At 48.3% G+C, this 21,092-nt stretch overlaps 1 protein-coding gene across 2 annotated transcripts in view; it reads right to left on the bottom strand.

Annotated features, from left to right (window-relative positions):
• Window positions 1–3,568, bottom strand: part of Wnt7a (Wnt family member 7A) — a 46,588-nt gene extending 43,020 nt beyond the window's left edge. The window contains exons 1-2 of one of the 2 annotated variants that reach the window (XM_032906098.1): window positions 3,255–3,568; window positions 858–1,084 (exon numbers count right to left, since the gene is read on the bottom strand). In XM_032906098.1, the coding sequence (XP_032761989.1) occupies window positions 858–1,084; window positions 3,255–3,325 (298 nt within the window). In that variant the 5' untranslated portion in view covers window positions 3,326–3,568. Of the gene's footprint in view, window positions 1–857; window positions 1,085–1,639; window positions 1,729–3,254 lie in introns of those variants that run through there. The other variant, XM_032906099.1, reaches the window with a different exon arrangement.
• Window positions 3,569–21,092: the final 17,524 nt, after the last annotated feature.

Raw genomic sequence — 21,092 nt, 5'->3', positions numbered from 1 at the left:
TGATTTGGGGCATCCCACTGCAGTACTAGTGCTAGGGCTGAGGAGAACATTCAAGGGGGCCTTTGTAGCCGAGCTGTGTGGATAAGTCCGCCCCCAGAGGGACCTGTATTGTCCTGTGCCTCCGGGAAGGTCACAGTGCAGAAGTGAGTCTGTTGACATCTTGGCCCCCCAAGTCTTACACCTACAAGTAAGATGTCTCCACATTTTTTCCTACAGTCCAGGATCTCCTGAAGATCAGTGATATTCTCTACACTCATTCCACAACAAACATCATGATCGTCTTACAAGTTGAATGCATGTGTATACGTGCTCAGGCATACGCACACGCCATCTCTCGCCCCCAAGCACTGCTATAGGAATCAGGTGGATTGTGTCACAGGACTATGAATGCTGGGCCACAGTAGGGAATGGTGGGGACTGTGGCAGAGAATAGGTCAATCATACCCTACCCTCGGGGGGCTATATTCTTAGCTCTAAACATCACAGTGATGCCCTACACACATTAAGTAACCAATAGATCTACCCATTTCCCGAAAATGGCTGCAACTCCATTCTGTGCGTAAAACGCCCCACATTTAAACTCAGGCCTCCTTTGAAAAATGTTATATCCACCAGGGAGCCTTTAGGCCATTGGTTGGTGCTCAGAGCTTTGCCTGTAACCAACAAAGTGGCATGGCTTCCAGCTGCAATCCCTGGATGTCAGTGGGAGACCTTAATCCGAGCCGAACGTGCACAAGATACAATCAGCATGGGTACTGGAGCTAGTGCAAGTGACAGGATCACAGAGGGCTCCCAAGGGTACTGCTGACTCGTCACAGCTCAGAAGACCCTGCGCAGGGTGTCTGATGATCACATACCCACTTTGAGCTCCTTCCCGAAGACAGTGCGCTCTCCCAGCGCTGAACAGTTCCATCGGCCATTGCGGAACTGAAACTGACACTCGTCCAGGCCCATTTGGGAGCCTTCTCCTATGACGATGATGGCGTCCGGCCGACTCTGGCAGATTGCCCGCTGTCTGGGAGCCAGGCCTGGGATCTTGTTACAGATGATGCTCGCACCCAGAGCCACAACCGAAGAGAAGTCACTGGAGGGGACAAAGAAACAGGGGGTGAGACCTGAAGGAAGGCTCTGGCTGGCAAGTGCTGGCTGGGGTGGGGGTGATGTCCTCTCAGCTACTAGAGAGGACCTCCCACAGAGCCACAGCCAGGAAGAAGTCTAAGGTAGAGAAGGGCAGGAATTTGGCTACAAGTCTTCTAAACACCTAGCTGATGACCAGGAAATGCCTGTCCCTGCAGAGAGCCATGACACCATGGGTCCTGAATTTCAGAGAAGCAATTTTCTAGTGCCCAATGGGGCAGACCCCTTTTCCATCAAAGCCTGCCTTCACTTTCTAATCAGGAGCCAGTTCACACCCCCTCTATGTATCTTGGAGCCTCTACTGCTTAAACAAGAGCTTCTGAGAGGCAGTCTGCACCTCGGGAGGGTCGATAGGAAGCACATATTGAGGTGCCATTTTTATTGCTTTTGGAACTAACGGTCCCCAGGGTTAGTGCTGGAGCCATCTGAACAGCACAGGTAAACTTAGAGTACCACAAATATGTCACACAGAGTAGGTGACACAGAAGCCAGTCGTACTTACCAGACTGAGAAACTTCAAGGGACTTGGGGACCTTAACCCTGGGACCCAGCAGAGCAGTTCAAAGTCACTGCAACTCTTATAACTGGCACCTCCCTCCAACAGCCCTGGAGAGAAGGCCACGCCCCCTGACCTCCGCCTCCTCTCCTAGGGTAGCTGGGCCCCTAGTGAGCCAATGAAGTGTCCGGTCAGGAGAGACCAGGGAGGTTTATTCTCTGCCGTTTCCCCCCTTCTCCAGTCCTCAGTGTCTCCGCCCCTCGTTTCTAACTAAAAATAAGATAATACCTAACGCGGCTAGAGCCAATGGGCCCGACCTCGCTTCCTGGATGCTGGATGAGTGGATAAGGGCAAGGCGGTAGTGAGCGGGCCAAGATGAAGATTAAAGCAAGTGAGGGGAAAAAAAAGAAAAGAAAAACCATCCAGACGCGGGCGAATCAATAACACTTAAAACACGCCCGCAGGCAGGCAGCGTGCGAGCCCAGAAGCCGCCTCTCGATCCGCGGTTGGGCTGGAGGCCGCCTAGTCCACTCAGAGCACACTTCGTTTTGAAATCCCGTTCCAGAGAGGTGGGGTTGGGGAAGTGGGAAGCCTGAGGGTGGCGGCGGAGAAACACAAAGGGTCTGCCACACACGCCCCCTGACTTCGGGTCCAGTCGTCTCCAAAGCAGCAACAGGAGGCTCACAGGTACTGGGGGTGTGTAGAGAGGCAGGTGTGAAGCCTACCAAGGTGGCCCTTTGGCGCTGAGACCTCTGCCCATAATAAGCCCCCCGCATCCCCCGAACCACCGTGCTGCACACAAGTCACTTCCGAAGTACAAAGAGAGAGACCGTGCAACACAGCGCAAGCAGCGTCTGGAGCCACCTGCTTCCACTTTCCAGTAAGAGTGTCTCCTGCCCCACCTCCTGACACGCCTGGGTTCTTTGGCTCCCACCCCAGCGACCCCAGGGTCGGGCTGGCTTGCTTTCCTTGGGTGGCGACTAGAGAGCATCTTTCCCTGGTGTCTCCGACCACCCATTAACTATCTCTGGTCTTACTATTTGGTTCTGATTGTTAAAGGTGCTGTCCTCCCAGCTTGGGAAAGGGGGTCTGAGGATCGCTGGAAATGAGGCGGTGCCAGGGCTCTGAGAGGTGGTTTATGCTTTTGCCAGAGAACATCCCCACTCCTGGACCCCAGTTTGCTACCTGGGGAGCCCTGTCTGCAAAAGGGCTGCGCCCACACCATCGCGTGTAGAATTCCTGCTGGGAATTGAGCTCTCTCGGGGTGGCTGTGGTCCTGCAGGACCTACTGTGCTTGTGGCTTGCGGGCAGGGACGGGAGTCGGGTAAGGGCGGTCCCTGGGGATCCTATGGAGCAGCTATTCTCCTCCAGAATCCCCAAGCTATCTGGTTCTGGAGGTATCCCTGACTCTGAGATCCTTGGGATAGCCGATCCCCTGCCTGAGTCTGTGGAACTATGTGCGCCCCTGGGTTGTCTCCTCACAGGGAGCCTTTGTGCCCTCAGGGCTCTGAACCGCCTACTTACTGCCTCTCCTGAGCTAAGTTAGGCAGTGCGCCTCCCTCCCCGGCCCAGCCAACTTTGCCTCTCCCGCACGCGCGGAAAGAACGCGCGCGGCGCTTACCCGATCCGGAGATAGACTATGCCCAGGCTGAGAAAGAGGTGGCCCAGGCAGCGCCGCGCTTTCCGGGTCATAGTCCCCGCTGGTGGCGGGTGCCGCGGGCCGGGCTGTGCTGATCCCGCCAGCCGGGCCCGGCGGGGCAATCCACATAGCCTGCGCAGGGGGCGCGGGCCGAGGCTCCCTGGACGGTCCGTCAGTGCGTCGGTCCGCGCTGGGCACTGGAGACTGTCCTAGAGCGCGGGAGCCGCGGAGCCGGAGGAAGGGGAAACGAGCGCGCAACGCGGGGCGACGCTGCGCGCCAGCGATCGCGGCAAGTGTTTGAGGCGCGGGGACTGCGGGGCGCTGCTGCCTCCCGCCCCCGCCCCTCCCTCTCCGCCCTTCCCCCGCCCGCCTCCCGGAGCGCCCGCCCCGCGCCCAAGCGCCCGCGGGTCGAGGATGTCTGCCCCGAGCGCGCTCTCGCGGCGCTCCTCCGAGCTCGCGGCGGTGGGAGGCGGGGGCGTGGAGCGAAGTTGGGGGTGGGAGGGCGGTGGAATCCTGCCTGCCTAGCATCCTTCGCTAACTCGCAGGTTGAGACCAGCAGGTGCCCAAGGGCCATCCTCCGTGTGTAGAGGATATAGGCTCATTCCATAACCCTCGCGCCTTGTGAGAGCTCTGTCACACGGCCAGAAATAGGGAACTAGGGTAGCGACTCCTGCAGAACTACTACCCCACACATTCTCTCTTCATCCTCGTCTGTGCGAGGGGGCTGACTGCGCGGAGGGCGAGACGTGACAGGATCCTCCAGAATCTCGCTACGGGTGGAGACTTGGAATTGAACTGAAGCTCAATGACCAGTAACAGAGCCTGAGAGCGCGAGCAGGTGAAAACTCAGTGCGCTCTTACAGCGACACCTGCTGGGTGCAGCAGGTGGTGCATTCTGGCCTTCTATCTTTCTGATCAGAGTCACTGACCCCAAGTTTCAGTTGGAGAAACTGAGGATCATGGAGGTAAAGTCAAACTCTGATGATTAGCCAGACTGGAACAAGGTATCCACAACTCTAATGAATCCTACTCTTCTCTCCACTCCAGGCCTGCTTAGCCTTCCAGACGCAGTTATTCATGCACACATTTCATGTACATTCATGTACAGCCTTCTTCCATGGAAGCTGCTGTTCATGCATGAATCCTCGGGCTACCGGTGGCAGCCATGCTGACAACAGTGGATTCAAGGAACACGGGAAACCTTGGTCTGAGAACAGTGAGAGATAGACCTTAGTAAGCACGTGTACAGCTTCAGATGGCACAGGCTAATGAGAAGGTCACAAGATGGGGTGAAGGGAGAGAGGGTCCTGCGTGCTGGAATGTTCATTTTAGCACTGAGGAGGTGGCTGGGCTGTCCCCCGCCAGTCACAGGATTTGGGCACCCATTATGGTAGAAGCTAGGAGGTGGGTGAAGGAGGAGCTAGGATGAAGAGAAAGAAAGCCAATGTTGTGGAGGGAAGAGATGGGCACTGTAGTCCAAGGAGAGTTTAGAGTCCAGTGGAGACACCAGAGAATGAAGCGGGTGACTCATTTGTGTGTGTATATCACAAAGTACTTTCTGGATGTTCCGTGGAGACATTGATGGGGACTGGGAAGGGAACTGGACCCAGAAGAGCTAGTCTAGTGGTGGACTAGAGAGAGTCCAACATGGGTTCAGGGAACTTTTATTGCTGTTTTGGCATGGAACTGGCTGAAGTGGAGAATAGCTTTGACCTTCTTGTCCTCCTGCTTCCACCTCAGGAGTGCTGGGATTACAGACTGCACTCCCACCCTAGTTTATGGGATGTCAGGGATTAAACCTAGTTCTTTTCTAAGACTAAACCAGTACTTTCCCAACTAAGCTCTATTGCCCCCAGCGGGGAAGGGGCACTTTCAGAACATGACCACTCCATGCAAGGAGTTCTCTGTGTCCTCCTGGCTTGCCTCTGGGCAGGCCTGTGATGGCTTTCTCTTATATTTTTGGTTGTGAGCCTAGCCTTTAACGGCTGAGCCATCTCTCCAGCCCACTGTGATGGCTTTCTCAATGACAGAGAAAAGGTACTGGTGCCGGTGATGGTAAACGGATACATACAGGAGCCCTGCCCCACGCTAATAACTGTTGTGCTTCGAGGAAGCCAGGAACATGTAGAGCCAGTGCAGCCCACAGTCCTAATTGGGTCCTTGACTGGTGCCATCCATCCTGATTGCTACACAGCTCATTGAAGGCCCTCCAGATGCCACCAGCTATCCACTCAGTCTCCTTGGCTTCTTTGTCTGGTTGAGCCATTGTGGACAGTGACCCATGTGTCCCTCTGTGTGCCCTCTCCATCCCATAGCAATGCTTTTGTACTCCTCCTCTGCCTAGTCATCTTCAGACAAAGCATCACCTGATCTCCTCCAAAACATCTCTCTGGTGTGTCACTTCCAATATGCACCATTGTTATCTTAGAGCAGAGAGTCATTCCTGTCACAGATGTTGGGGCACTCATGACCTGGAAGTCCTGTGGCAGCTGTCCTGGCAAATGCTGAAGGTACCTACTGGGAAGGGGGAGGAGGAAGAATTGATTGGAGAACATACTGAGACAGAAGAGTGGGTGGAAAGAACCCAGTCTCTGCCCTTCTCCAGCAAGGAGTCTGAGGATGGCAAAATGGTCAAGCCCAGAGGCAGCACTGCCCTGTGCCTGCACTGCCCCCAGAGCTGCACCGTGTTACCTGTGAAATCCCTGTTCTCATTATCACATCCCTGTGTATATGAGGAATGTGATCATGGAGGATTAAATATCCCCATATCCTCACAGCCTGTAGTATATGATAGAGTTGAGATTTGAACTTGAAGCACTGGCTCTAGCCAGAGCTCCTACACTACCCCTTTATTTGTGTGTGTGTGTGTGTGTGTGTGTGTGTGTGTGTATGTGTGTGTGCGTGCACATGTGCACATGTGCTTAAAGGCAGGATCTCATACAGTCTAAGATGGCCTGATCTCACTGTGTAGCCAAAGACGACTTGAACTGATTCTCCTGCTTCTAGGACTAGGAAAACTCTTACACTTCCTTTGTGGCATTAACTTACAGAAGAAGAAAGACCAAGGCCACCACAATAGAAGAGATTGTGTTGGGAACTAAGATGGCTGTGTTAGCTTTTGGGTACCATGACAAAATATCTCAGATAAAAGGTTTAGCTTAGTTTCCAATGTCTCATCCCACGGTCATTTGCTTTTGCTACCTTTGGACCTGTAGTAGCTGTGTACATCACTTAGCATAAGGGATGCTGGAATTGTGGCAGCTATCACTTAGCATAGGGGATGCTGGAATTATGGCAGCTATCACTTAGCATAGGGGATGCTGGAATTATGGCAGCTATCACTTAGCATAGGGGATGCTGGAATTGTGGCAGCTATCACTTAGCATAGGGGATGCTGGAATTGTGGCAGCTATCACTTAGCATAGGGGATGCTGGAATTGTGGCAGCTATCACTTAGCATAGGGGATGCTGGAATTATGGCAGCTGGGAGGCAGAGATGCAGAGAGGCAGGAAGAGACTGAAGGTCCTTCGATAGCTTAGTTTCCTTCCGTTGGATACCATCTCTTGAAGGATCTACCACTGCCTTCCAGCACCTGGGAGGCAGAGGAAGGTGATCTCCATGAGTTCCAGGTCAGCCTGATCTACATAATGAAACCTTGTCTCAATAAAACCAACAAACAGAAACGTTTCTACAACCCCTCAATGGTGTCACAGGCATCAGTCCATGGGTATATTTCAGGATCCCAACTGTGGCATAGTATCTGAGTTATCAAGAGCAACTGAGGTCTCAGTGGCAGGAGTGGGCGATAAATCAAGTCAAATATGAGTAAGACACCTCAGTACCTAAGATCAATGGGAAACAAGTTGCCCAGAGTCTTAACAGCTTAGCCTGATTGACAAACACTGGGGAAGGAAGCCATTAAAGGTGGAACTCTCCCCTCCCCTTCTTCTCTCCATCTTTCTTTCTCCCCAGTCCTCATGTGATGGATGTAGTGTGTGTGTGTGTGTGTGTGTGTGTGTGTGTGTGTGTGTGTGTGTCTGTGTGTGTGTCTGTGTGTGTGTGTCTGTGTGTCTGTGTCTGTGTCTGTGTGTGTGTTGTATTAGATGCACATTGAACATGGGCTGTGATTTACTCAAAAGTGTACCCCATCCTTCCTCTTTGTATAACTGGAATGCATTTAGCTCTCTTTCCACCTGGTAAAATTGAAACTCACCCACCCTCCAAGGCCCGCCTACATCCCCACTCACATGAAAAGCTTACCTTGACCCCCCCTGGCTTCTACACATGGTTCTTGGTTTCTTCTTCATCCCTTTGTCAAATATCCATCAAGGATTAAAATATTCCAGGCTCTATGACAGAGATATAGAGAGACAGATGTTCTCTGCAGATCTTTGAATGAGTCAGACACATATCCCTACATAGGGCCAGGTCTGTATTTGAAGATAGTGTATTTTATGGTAATTCTTCCTTGGGCTTCCACTGCCCCTGGGTTGGTCTTGGCAGAGCCCTTCTTATCCTGAAGGATATCCAGGCCCACACCAGAGGCCTCTCATTAGAGTCTAATCTCCTTATTATAAAGGTCCCTGTGCTCTGCTACACAACTGCACAGGGCTGCATCAAACCAAAACCATGGCTTGCTGAAGAGATCACACATTTTGGGGTGAGCTCTGCCACTTATTAAATTCATGGTCCAAGACAGTTCTTCATTTGATTGTTTGTTGAGCATGCTCTGCAGCTAGTAGCTTCCAGGTCATTTGCTGACTAGAGAGGGTTGAGAGTTCTGAAGAAGAAACTTTATTTAAAGCATCCCAAAATCTTTTGAGCCCCAGATCAACTAACTGGCACTGGCTGCAGAAGTTCTTTGTTGTTGTTGTTGTTGTTGTTGTTGTTGTTGTTGTTGTTGTTGTTAATTCCTGCTAGCCCAGGGCCTCTCTTCCCATTTGCAACCCCTACTTGCATCTTTGAAAGCTGTCTCCTGTGGGTGTTTTGTTCTTCAGACAAACCAAGCATACCTGGGCAGGTGCACACTCTGTGCTTTGTCGCCACCTGCTGGAGGAGGAAGAAATGACCAGCCCGGTTCCAGAACCGCAGTAACAGTTGCTAAGAGGCGCTGGCACACACAGGTGAACACACTAATACACACTCATGCACACACAACCCCTCCCCCACAAAACACGCACGCATGCGCACACAGAAAAGAAGAGACATAAAAAAAATCATAGGCTGCAGAAACGCTTTTCATTAATGAAGTAACAAGCTGCTGGGGTCCTGTGCTAGGCAGATAGATAGATAGATAAAGAGTTAATGAAGTATGCTGATGCCCGGAGGGAAAGCACAGCTGGCCCCAAAGACCCCAGCCAGGACACTTCTTCCCATCACAGTGGCTGTTATGCTGCACTAACTTGGCCCGCATGCCGGCCTGTTGCTCTGACCTGACACAAGCATCCACTGAAGAAATGGATGTGACACCCAGGTGATACTCTCAAGAGCCTGGGCACCCAGCCCACGGAGAGTGACAGTTAGAAAGAAAAAGAAGTCCGAAGTGGCAAGAGTTACCCTGAGCTCTACTGTGAGAGGCTGAGGGATTCCTCCTGCAGGGGATACCCAAGGGTTCTGAGCAGGACGGTGGCAGTGTCCTATTTGGGACTGTATAGGTGAGGTGATTCTCTGCGTCCCACCGAATTGTGACAGCCCCACTGCATATCTGTTGGGAGGGCCCCAGGCCTCTCTCATAAAAGCTTTGGGCCTCCCGCCTTGTAGCTCTTGCCTGCATGTCCTGTCTTCCAGGGTGGGAGCAGGTGGGACAGGACAATGAGGCCTGAAGATCCCATTCTCATAGCTCGGGAGCAGCAGAAACCTAGAGCCCGATGACAGTCAGCTGCCAGTCACTGTGACAAATCGCCCTGCCCAGCCTCTAGCTTGAAGGAAGAAGGCTTTGTTTTGTGTCAGAGGTTTCGGTCCATGGTTGCTCAGCCCTGTTGCTTAGCAACTCATCATAGCAGGAAGCTGTCGGGGAAAGACATACTCCCCTCATGACATCCAGGAAGCAAGAATGAGACATGAAGGAGCTGAGGTTCTTTTCTCTTCTTCAAGGCCTTGCCCCAGTGCCTTATCTTTCCACTGGGCCTTACCTCTGGAGATCCAGTTACCTTCCAGTAGTATCTCAAGCCGGGGACTAAGCCTTTACATGGACCTTCGGGGACAGCTAAAATCCAAACTAGGATCCTCTATGTGGTAAAGAGAAGAAAGGGCACCCACTTCCATCCAGTGCTGTCAGGGGAGAGCAACCTGCTGCAGTCCATGGTTAACTTCTTGCACAGGGGACAGAAGTGACTTGTGCATAGTTTCTCCTCATACAGGTGACATCAGAAGATGAAGGAGAGCAGGCCCTCTGTCCCTTGCTGGTCCTTATCTCTTGAACTCAGAAACAAGGCCTGGAACGCTGAGGCAGAGTCTGGCTCTCCCCCGCAGTTTTGGAAAATAAATGCTCAAATCCCCAGAAGTGAGGCTTTGAAACGTTCTTGCTTTCAGATGGACACAAACCCAGCACCGCCTCCAAGTGCTTCCGTGGTCGAGTCTGTCTTTGTGCCATTGTGAGCTAAGCCCACTTTATAGTCTGCGGTTCTTGGGAAGAAAGCAGATTGGAAGTTTCACGCCGTCACCCATGCTGTGAAGCAGTCAGGTAAGTGGAGAAGGCTAGGAGCGCTGATTCCCATCAGCACATGGGGCTGCACAGAACCCGAGTGGGCCAGCGCTGTTGGCATCAACCACTTTGAAGCTGGGTTTTGTAGCATTGATCACACCTCCTGCTGCTGACCCCAGAGCAGCACAAGAGACCATAATGGCTATTTTCAGTTGTCAACTCGGTTGCATCTGGAATTAACGAAAATGCAAACACTGGGCCCTCCTGTGAGGGGTTTTTCTTCTTCATTTGATTATTTAGAATGGGAAGGCCCACCCTGAATATGGGTGGCACCTCCTGGTGGTAGATCAAATAAAGGACAACTTTGGGGTTAGCCTTCTTCCCCTGATCTTGTGAGTTTTCTGAGTGAAATTATGAAATGGAAACAGGAAGATTCTGGCCCACGATGACCTAGTGAGCAGCATCGCAATCCACACTGATCATGTTGAGGCTGGTTTTTTCCAGGGGAGGAAAATCTTTCAGTTTGGTTTTGTTTCTTTCTTAGTGAAAAGACACTGAGCGCTGGTGTCCGTTTCTTCTCCTGACCCCTGTCTTGGCTGCTCTGGCCTCCTCAGAAGGCTCACATGCAGAATCTCTCCTCGAGGTGCCAGTGCTGTCCCTAGATCCAGCAAACGCTGCTCAGCATCCCCAAGCCGCTCTGATTTGCCAGGGGCAACAGGACATGGAGCAGGCTTTGTGCTTCCCATCTACGAGGCAGAGTTGTGCAACCAAGAGAGATCCAAGCAAAGAGCTCAGGCAGGGAAAGGTCAAGGTCAGGCTGGCGACAGTGCCATCAAATAAACCAGGACCAGGATCCTCGTCCACGGGAAGCATGACAGAGCTGGGCATCGCCACAGTCCAGCAGCAGTATGTCGGGACACGGAAGAGGCATGGAGGGACTGGATCTCCAAATCCTCCCGAACACAGAGAAAGTGATAAGATTCATCAGAACATGGGACTCAAGAAGAAAGAGCTGGCTTAGTGTTCGTCATCTGAAATCTGTGGCAGGCACATGGTTGGGTAACAAACCCTGTGTAAAGTTAGTAACTGTTCAGTCACTCACATTTATTTACCTTGGATTGGGTTTGAGAGAGAAGAAGTTCCACACATTTAAAACCAACACTCACCGTGACCTTTGGATGCTTTTTGTCCCTTCCTCCCTCCCACCTGTCTTTCCTACCTCTACCCTTCCTCCTACCCTCCCTGTCCTCTGATTCTTCTCACCCTCCTTTCCTTCCATATTTAGTGACTATAAAGACATCTAGAATGATGTTACCCAATTCAGATTTGCGGTGTGGGGCATTAGGTTTTGCAATGGTTTCCCGTCCCTCCTCGGTTTTGCAGTATATCTTGAATTCTTTTTTCTCAGGCTATTGTTTTTACTTTTTCATCTTATTAGTCTTCCCATATTTTATTGTCTTTTTAAGAACTTGTTTTGATCGCATTCACTACCTCTCCAACTCCTCTTAGATCCAGCCCCACCCCCAACTCCACACCCAACTTCGTGCCATTTTCTTTTGTTCTTAAGCCCATCAAGTACAATGTGTGACGTCCAAACACTCTTGGATGGATGGCCTCTTACCAGAGCATGGTCAACCTACCAGGGGCCACACCCTTGAAGAACACTGACTCTTCCTCTCCCAGCAGCTACCAGTAGCCAATGTCTCCTTCCCTGACCATGCTGGGAGTTTGTGTGGCCTGAGCCTTGCACAGGCCTTGCGCATGTTTTTACCTTGGCTGTGGGTTCATATATGTAACTGCCCAGCTGTGCCCAGAAAGCCTGTACTCATCTGCTGCCTCTGGCGCTTACAATCTTTCTGCACCCTCTTCCATAAGGACCCCTAGACTCTAGCAGGAAGGGCTGTGATACAGATGTCCCACTTAAGAGTGAGCATTCACCAGTCATTTCTGAAAGGATGATGTCATAGGGTCACTGTCACCTGTGGAGTATCAATGTGTTATTTATGATTTCTCTGCTTATTTAAGTACTCAAAGCCATAAACTTTCTTTTTCAGAGACATTGTTACTGTACTTCAAAAGTTCTGGTAAGGAAAAGTGTCCTCAGTTTCACTTGATTCTAGAAACTTTAGAATTACTCCGTGGTGTCTTTCATGGTCCAGTCTTCACTCAGGGTATATTGTTCAGCCTTCAAGTACTTAAGTAATTTCTCTTGCTAGAGATTCCTATGATCTACAGTGATCTGTGATCTATTATCTATGATCTATCATCATTTTAATTTGGATGGCCTGTCTAAATATGAGAGGGTGTTGGAATCTCTCACTGCTGTTACAGTAGGATCTAGATGCCTTTAATGTTCGTTAGTGTTCATTTTATGAAATCGGGAGCCCTAACGTTCATTGCATGTATGTTTATGACTTGCTATATCCTCCTGATGACTTAGTCGCCATGTCACTATGCAATGGCCTTCTTTATCTCTTCTAATTATGAAGTCCATTTTATCAGATTCCAGAATAATGACACCCGAAGTGGAAACTTTAAGGGTTCTTTGGAAAGTCGGTTGGATGGTGTTTTGCTGGGGCAAACACTGTGAAGGAACATTTCGTTAAAGCGGACATGGGTGTGAAAGGCTAAGGCAGACTCATGAAGGAGCGCTCAGCTGAAGCAGACACACCGAAGAGAGAATGTTCTGCTAAAGGAAGCATGTGAAAGGACACATGACAAAGGCTTCTTTGCTAATGACACACATGTATTGGTCTGCCCTACACTGTGTAGTTGAGGTGCATTTGTCAGGACATCACAGAGAGAAATGCACCAAAAACCTTCTAGTGGTGTGGTATAGATCACTGTCACTTCCACAGACCCCGGCTGATTGGATGCATGTGTTGAGACAAGTGGACATGTGATGTTCGGAGGGTATAAATAGGACTCCACAGAGTGACGAAGACAGAGCTTGACTTGTGGGTACAGTTAGCTGTGCAATGCTCGTGGGTCTCAAGTCTTCACTGATTTTCACTTCTCTGAGAGAGGCATGGCTGAGAACTTCTCCTGGCGTTCCTGTTGGTTCCTCCTGCTGACTCCAAGCAGAGGCTGAGGCCTGGCTTTCTCTGCTAGGCCGTGTCACCACTGTTGCTAACCCAACTCTACCAAACTAAACTGCTGTTATATCTGTGAAATGTTTGCAAGTGGATTGAGCTGCCACTGATAACCTGTGAACTGAACTGCTGATTTTCAGACAACACAGATGGGAGTTTCTCCAAAGAACCATTCTAAACAGGTCCACTTCCCCAGTGTCCTTTCTTTTTCTCTACCTCTGGTGGGTGGTGAGATACAAAGAAGGTTAAAGCATTTAAGAACCATCATTAAAATTAGTATTTGAAATAAATTAAAGCTACAGACACCGGCTTGTTCTCCTCTTCTGGTTTTGATAGCTTGACTTCTATCGTTCAACCCCTGGTCCCTGGATGTCTCTTCCAATCAGGATTTACTAGTATGTGTGTGTGTGTGTGTGTGTGTGTGTGTGTGTGTGTGTGTGTGTGTGTACAAAAGCCTGTGTGGGCATGTATGTGGAAGCTAGAGGACAGCCCTAGGTGTCACCCTCAGGAACTCTGTTCACTTCCTTTGAGTCATGGTCTCTCATTGACCTGGATTCACCAATTAGTCTAGATTCTCCAGACAGCCAACTCTAGGATGGGTGGACACATTGTTTCATTGATTGAGTTCTGCAGAGTCTTAGCCTGTAGTCCAGGCTATCCTGAACTCACTATGTAGCCAACCCTGGTCTTGAACTTGGAGTCCATTCTCCTGTCTCAGTTTCTTAATTGCGAAGACCATCATACCCTGCAAGCTCTGGGACTTCTCTGAGGTCATCTTGCAGGCAGTACAATCTGGTCTTGGTATTTAGGGATTGAGATCTGGATATTACTAGCGACTGTTTCTCTAGTGTATCTCAACAAATAGACCAGGATAATTTTATAGGCATATTGCCCACACCCAGTTCTGACGTGCTGCAGGATGTTTGATCACACTGTGAACCCTGAGATTGTGTTATTTACTAGAAACCCCGTTTTTAGTTGTGGTGTGACTCAGCCCTAGCACACACCTTTAAACCTTTAATTCATGATTTTTTTCCACTTGAATATTGCAAGCAGGGTTAAATAAAGCCAACCATAGGTCAAGAGGCATAGCAAGCAACCAGTTGACAAGAACTGAACATAGGATCATTAAGGAAAAAGGAAATATAGAGAGTAAGAGAGAGTCAGGAGAATGGATGGAGAAGAACAGGAAGTAGAAGCATGGGACATTCAGTTTGGAAGAGAGAGAGGGATTTGTTCTGGGTCGAACTGAGAGGAAGGTCAGCTGGGTGTTTTCTCTGCCTCAGTTTTCACCCTAGCATCTGATCCCAAGTCTTCATTGGTAAAATTGTACAATTGATGTTTTGTTAAATGACACTAATGAATGCAATCTAAATAGTTTCCCTATTTATCCATCTATATCTTTATTAAGCCAAGCTGAATTCATATTTATATCTTGGATAATAGCGCAGTACAATGGGATTTTAAACTTTTTTTCCCACTCTCCAGCAAGTTCTCATGTTCTTGCCACCCACAACCTATTATTCAACCACAGGGGCAACCTGAGGACATTAACTCCTACCTGTGTAAGAAACTCATTTACTATTGAACATCCATGTTGGTATGGAGTCTCACAGCTTATATAAACTATAAATTTATAATTTTCAGGAAAATGTAATATCAAAGTTTTTATTTTCATTTCTTTTATTGAAGATTAAAATCTTGAGAATCACCCTTTGTCACACAAAATTATATGTGTTTTTAAAAACATATAGTCCTGTTTCCATATCCCTACCAAATATAGAACATCCCATCACCTTGAGATTTCCTGACTGCACCTCCTTTGATCAACCCACCCATCCCTGTCAACCCTCCCGTCGTTCACTGTCTACTCTACAATGCTCCTCATAAAGACTGTTCTGTGACTGAAACAATCAACCCACAGCCTGTGCAGTTCGTCTCCTCTCACTGACTGTGTGGAGATACATTTTGTTTTGCAGGTATTCAATGTCAACTCCCTCTGCCTGTGTGTTCCTGTGCTGGAGTGCCGCCATTCCCCACACTTGACAGTGACTGTGAAGAAAGCTGCCGGCTGCACGTGCAGCAGGTGGCGTGTGGAGGAACATGTTCTCGGCGAGTTTGGGTGCAACCTAGACCATCTGTGTATTTATTTGTTTAGCCAGACAAGTCACTCTAGACTATTAGTTCTAATAATAATTAATTTGCTACCCAGCTATACTGGCCCTAGCCTGTCATCTTAGCACTTAGAGGTAGAGACAGGAAGATCCAGAGTTCAAGGCCTATGCCCACTGGGACTAACTAAGCAAGCCAGCAGCAAGATCTTGCTGCTGAGAGTGCAGTTTGCATGTAGCTTCACGCCGTCCTTCGACTTTGGCCTTATTGTTTTCACAAAAAGCCACCACTGACTAAAGATTCTGTGTTTTTTTAAGAGTTTATAAATGCTGAGGTTAACCCTTTGTGATATGAAATGCTATAGACAAATATACAGTTATGGACCCATCTCCCTGTCAAATACACAACAGTCCTTCACCTTGAAAGCCCCCGGATGCAGTCTTACTTCATCCACACACACCCCTTCCATCAGCCATCAACACCCAATGTCTTTGTTGCCTGCCAATATTCCTTTTAAGTACTGTTCTAGGAAATGAACAAGTAAACACTGCCTTTGTGGAGTCCTTTCACTTACTAGGCTGCATTTACAGTTCCTGCGTGATGATTTACCACTAGCCTCTTCCCTCTTGCTGCCCAGGAATTCATTATGTGGAAGTTCGTCTGTCCATCCATCCCTTGGTTGGGGGTGCCATCGCTCTTCACGCTTTATGGTGACCATGAAGAATGCTGCTGGAAACACTGGCCTGAAGGACTGTGTGGATGCATGTTTTCACGTGGCTTATGTGGAACCAGGCATGTGATTGCTGGTTCATATGGTATGTGCGTGATGGAGGAGGATCTACCACAGTTTTCTCAAAGGCGTCTGGGTTTGTCCTTCCCTCTGAGGGTCAGGGACTCATGCTGATCTGATGGTAGACAAGTATCTCCTTGGGGCTCTAACGTTATGCACCTCATCCAGCTAAATCTTACTTGCTGCTTGGATATCTTATTTTTGAAGGGCCTGTCCATGTCTCCTCTTTTGAGACATGGTAGTGAATGCTGGAATAGATTGGATTATGGATTGCATTGTGTAGCCAAAGCTGGCCTTGAATTTGTGGCCCTTGGGCTTCAACCTGCTAAATGCTAGAACAATAGACATGAACACCCAGGTCTCACTCTCTACTTGAATTTTCCACATGTATCAGCTATATCATTTCCTTCATTTCCTCCCATATTCCTGGCCTTTTAATAGTTGCAAATATCCTTTTATGTCAACTGGCTATTTAAAACTTCATTTTGTTAACATTTGGCTCAAAATGTAGAAAGTCTACATAACTTAATATTTTTTCCAAATTCTCTACCTCCACCACCCAGTTTTTATTTTATTTTTATTTGTTTGTTTCTAGACAAGGTCTCACCATATAGCTCTGGCTGTCCTGGAACTCACTTTATAGACTAGGCTGGTCTTGAACTCACAGAGATCCACCTGCCTCTGCCTCTCAAGTGTTGGGATTAAAGATATGCACCACTATACCCACCTCATCATCCGGTTTGAAAGTTATTTCTTTTAAAAAATCCTAAAATCAAAATTATGAAAGTGAAGAGTGTGGCTGTCACAAGGTCACTAGGTCATTAGGTTAGAGAGATTAAGTGACCTTTAGTCATTTTACCCTTTAAGGGTACTGTGTCACCATACCCTTGAGTTGCTCTTCTGACACATAATTGAGTTGAGTGACACATAATTCTATCACATGCATAAGATATACCTGTGGTGGCCCTGGATATTTTATTTGGTTTTGTAATTAAACACACATGACGAATGTGTCCCTTCCATTACATTGACTGCTGCCACAGGCAGGTGACTTTCATGTCTAATTTATACTGAATTCCAGAGTTTAACTTCATGAGAAATGCTTGGTCCAGAAAGTCAGAGCCCTGGAGCTAAGAGGAGACTGAGAGCTTTTGAAAATTAAGTTTTGTTGCCTTTGAGGCTGGTTATCAAATAGCCCAGGCTGGCCTACCTTCCCTGTAGCCAAGGCTGACAGGCCTGAAGATCACTGAAAGGCTGAGCACAGGCAGTGGTGGCACCTGTGTCTCTAGGGAGAACATCTCTGCTTGCTCTGAGAAGCCAAGACTAAGACTGATAGAAAAAGACTAAGACTAGTGTTATTGGTAATGCTCATCGTTCGAGAAAAGCCTGCTATGTCTTAAAACTTGAAAAAGTATGTTTCAACACTTCAAGTCTTTTTCACATTTTAAATTATTTATTTTAATAATTTTATTCATTTTTATTTTGTACGCATGAATGTACAACTGGTGCCTGTAGAGACCAGAAACTGTCAGTTTCCCTTGAATTGGAGTTACAGACAGCTGTGAGCCTTTGTGTGGGTGCTGGGTCTCAATGTTGGGTCCTCTGCAAGGGCAGCCAGTTCTCTGCACCCTAAGCCATCTCTCCAGCCCCCTTTCTACTGTATTTCAGGGAGAATATTCATCAGGTTGCAGTAACCGAGCACATTTTTTACTATGGGGAAGCAAACATGGACAAGCATTTCCCGCCTTAAGCTGCTTGGGGTCATTTACATTTTTGCCACCGTCTGCACCACTTCATCTTCCTGCCCAACATCCGGCCTCCCCCACCCCACCCCCAGCACACCGCCATGGCCTTCCAGACTGAGCTGAGCACTGCAGTCTGTTTTGGTTCTTCCCATTCGAGTCTCTAAGCTCTTCGTCCTCTGAGTCATCCGCACAGACCCCATTCTGTATGACCCTCATGTCAGCACGGCAGCTTCATGCTCATCCTGAGGTACCATGTGCAGAATCCCCTTCTGTCTGTTTTAAAGCTGAATGACAGTGTGGTGTGGTGGGGGGAGGTGGGCCTGCACTTTGTTTATCCATCCTTAGGACTGCTTTATCCATAGATTCGATTTTTGTTTGTCTCTCTGTGTTTTCTGGTTGTACGGTGATTATAATAATAATAATAAGTGTTTACACACCAAGTTTGGCATAACAGAGATACCTGAAGAATTGAATGATTGAAGCCTATCACAAGCTGTCATATTTGTAAGTAAAATGAACAATACAGACGGTGAGACGGACTTTCCATGTCTTCTTTGAAGACACACGAGAAAATATAAAACACTTATGCATCTGGCATGTGGCTTTCTGTTTATGTCTGCCACACAATAAATAGCTTAACACCAACAAAAGAATAGCTCAGGTCTTTTTTCCATTTAAACTGAAACCTATATGAGCTACTCCAATATGCGCCAGCTCACATGAAGGGAACTTATCCAACTTATCCATCATATGCTTACTCCCCTACATGGATTCCAAAATGTTATTTTTTTTCAGTACTGGGGACCAAAAAATGACATTGGTGGCATATCCATCGATGTTCAGCAAAGCATACGGTCACCACTTGGTTTCCTTACGTAGGAGATGGCGAGGTCCAAGGTGTATCTCATCACAAAGACGCTCATGAGGCACAGAATGTCCTCGTGGCTCTTTGTTCTGCAGATGGTGTGAGGGAAAGGCTGGTGCTGTGGAGAAACTGGGACTGCTCCCTATGTCTGCCTAGAATCAGTGTAGAGTCTGCTGTACTTATTCATCGTATATGAGAACAGTGGCTGAGGAGAAAAAAACAGAATCTCACTCATCACTCCTTGACAACACTGCTCCCCTCACCTTATTCCAATGAAGACCTCAGCTTCACCTCACACCCCACACATCATCCTCTTGCTCTCACTCATCCTGAGCTGAGCCATGGCTGGATCCTGTGTCCCAAGGTGCCTGCATCAGTGTGAGAGCTCCTTCAGCATTAAATACTGCACACATTATAGATTATGTCTTTTCTTTTTTAGCATGTCGGGTTTCCCTGGAGCAGAACAGCATCTTGCTTGGTTTTCATCCAGAACATCTTGATTTCCAGGAACATTACAGAGTTTTACTATTTTGGGTGATTTTGAATGAGGAAGACTGTGTTAAAGGAACCAGCCCTTCCCATTGAAAGAGGTCCCATGGATTAGGTATGCACTTTTTCTATTTGGGGCTATCTTTATTTAGTGTAAAACCAAATTTCTTAATATATGTATATAGCAAATGTTGGGGGTTGTGACTATGAATCCAGACATTTCTCTTTCCACCCACAAGCTGCTGTTATCTCCAGTGATGCCTCCTGAGAGGCCCGGCTTTGCTGCTACACAGCTGTGACCTCCCTCCCAGTGCATTCACTGCGTCAGTAACAAGAGGAATGAGTCTGTTCCTGTCTGTCTCTTCACAAAGGTTCAGAGATGAGGTTTGGGGGAGAAACCTGAAAATCAATTAAAGACAGCAAGACATGGTGGGGTCTGTTGTCCAAAAATTTCCTCAAACAAAATGAGATTGAGGGTTTTTTGTTTTTGTTTTTTTGTATTGTTTTGTTTTGTTTTGTTTTTTCCATTGAAAAACATTACACACAGTACATGGGAGAACACAGAGAAAGACCAAACAGGCAACAAGTTCTTCCCAGGACATCCGGTTTCTGGTCTTTAGTGAGTCAGGGAAGGGAACCTGCCACAGTTTACTGTGACTGAGTCATTAGGATCCTAACAACCTCACCATCATGGCTGCTCCGTGACAGTTCCTACCAGGCTAGCAGAGCCTTGGGGACTGACTCCACCAGTTTGTGATTTCTGACATTGAATTGGGAAGAATAGTGACCACGACCAAACTCTAGAGGGCAGTGTGCAGTCCCGTGAGGTCGCCCTCTGCAGCAGCCTCCATTCCTCACAGAGATTTTAAAAGTCAAACAGAAGACCTTACATCAAAACAGTTCTCCTGCATGTACTGACGTGATAGATACCCAACCGAGGATGTTTAATTAAAGTGAGATCTCCAGGCCTTTCAATTCTCTAGTGATTTGTCTTAGGAGTAAGTACATCAGTAAAATGTACGTGCTTTGACAGATTATCCAGATAGTCATTGTGAGTTTAGTCCACAGTAATAAATGTGAATTCTAAGTTAATTTTGAAAGTGTTTAAAGAAATGATATCTTAAGAAGAAAATACGTTTGTTGCCCGTGAAGAACACAGTCCCCTGCGCTGAGGGGCTGTCAGAGTTCAGCATCTCCTCTGCGGATGCTGAAAATCCCCCTGCAGTTCCCGAGCTCCTCCTCCTTCAGCCCGCGGACCCGACCACCTTCTGACTCTGCACTTCTGATTCTGCAGGGCACTTACCCAGATGAACATGGCAGGGGAGGACTCTGCGTCTGAGGAGATTCTGCACAGGTTTGGGGAAGGGAGTCTTTAAATGCATCCCTGTGTCTATCAAAGGTGACATGTTCCCACTGGGGAGACCTGGCATCCCAGAGGAGCATCTTCCCCACCTTTGACCTACTCCTTGTGCCCTGGAGAACAGCTATCTGGGGAGAGCTGAGCGTAAACTTTATCTGCCACACCTGTAGGCCTCGTTATGTAAACAACCTGACTTTGCTCGTTTTGAGCCGCAGATGTAGTCAATCCCAATCCATTTCATACTTTTTGATGTGTCTGCTCCGGGGTGAGAGATTCCTGAGCCCCTGGTGACTTCTATGGCTCTGAGGTTCTTTCCCTACAGTGTTACCAGGCGTGTGGAGCCCCTGGTTTCTATGTAGTGTTGGTTCTCTGTGCCCCAATTTTCATACTCTCAGCTTTAGAATGTGAGCTGGGAATGATGTCCACAAGTAAATTTAACTGGAAAGGAAAATGAAGAAGCAGAGAAAGAGGCAGAACTTGGGGCTGGTGGTGATGCAGTCACAGGCAGGTGAAAGCGGCTGAGGCCAAGGCCAAGCCCAGGCTGGACCCCAGTCTCAGAGGACCCTGAGTGACCAGCCTTGTCCTCACTGCAACAGAGAGTCACACTCCTGAGGTGACAGAAACTCCCTGCAAGTGCTCTCCAGTGTTTCATGTCATTATATGGAGTTGTACAAAGCATTAGGAATCTGGTGAGAAAACAGCCCAGTGGCCTCGTCAAGGGGG

The sequence above is a fragment of the Rattus rattus genome, chromosome 6 (genome assembly GCF_011064425.1).
Source record: "Rattus rattus isolate New Zealand chromosome 6, Rrattus_CSIRO_v1, whole genome shotgun sequence".
NCBI classification, from domain to species: domain Eukaryota; kingdom Metazoa; phylum Chordata; class Mammalia; order Rodentia; family Muridae; genus Rattus; species Rattus rattus.
Note: the sequence above shows the minus strand (reverse complement) of the source record. Positions and strands in the feature narration are given on the sequence as shown.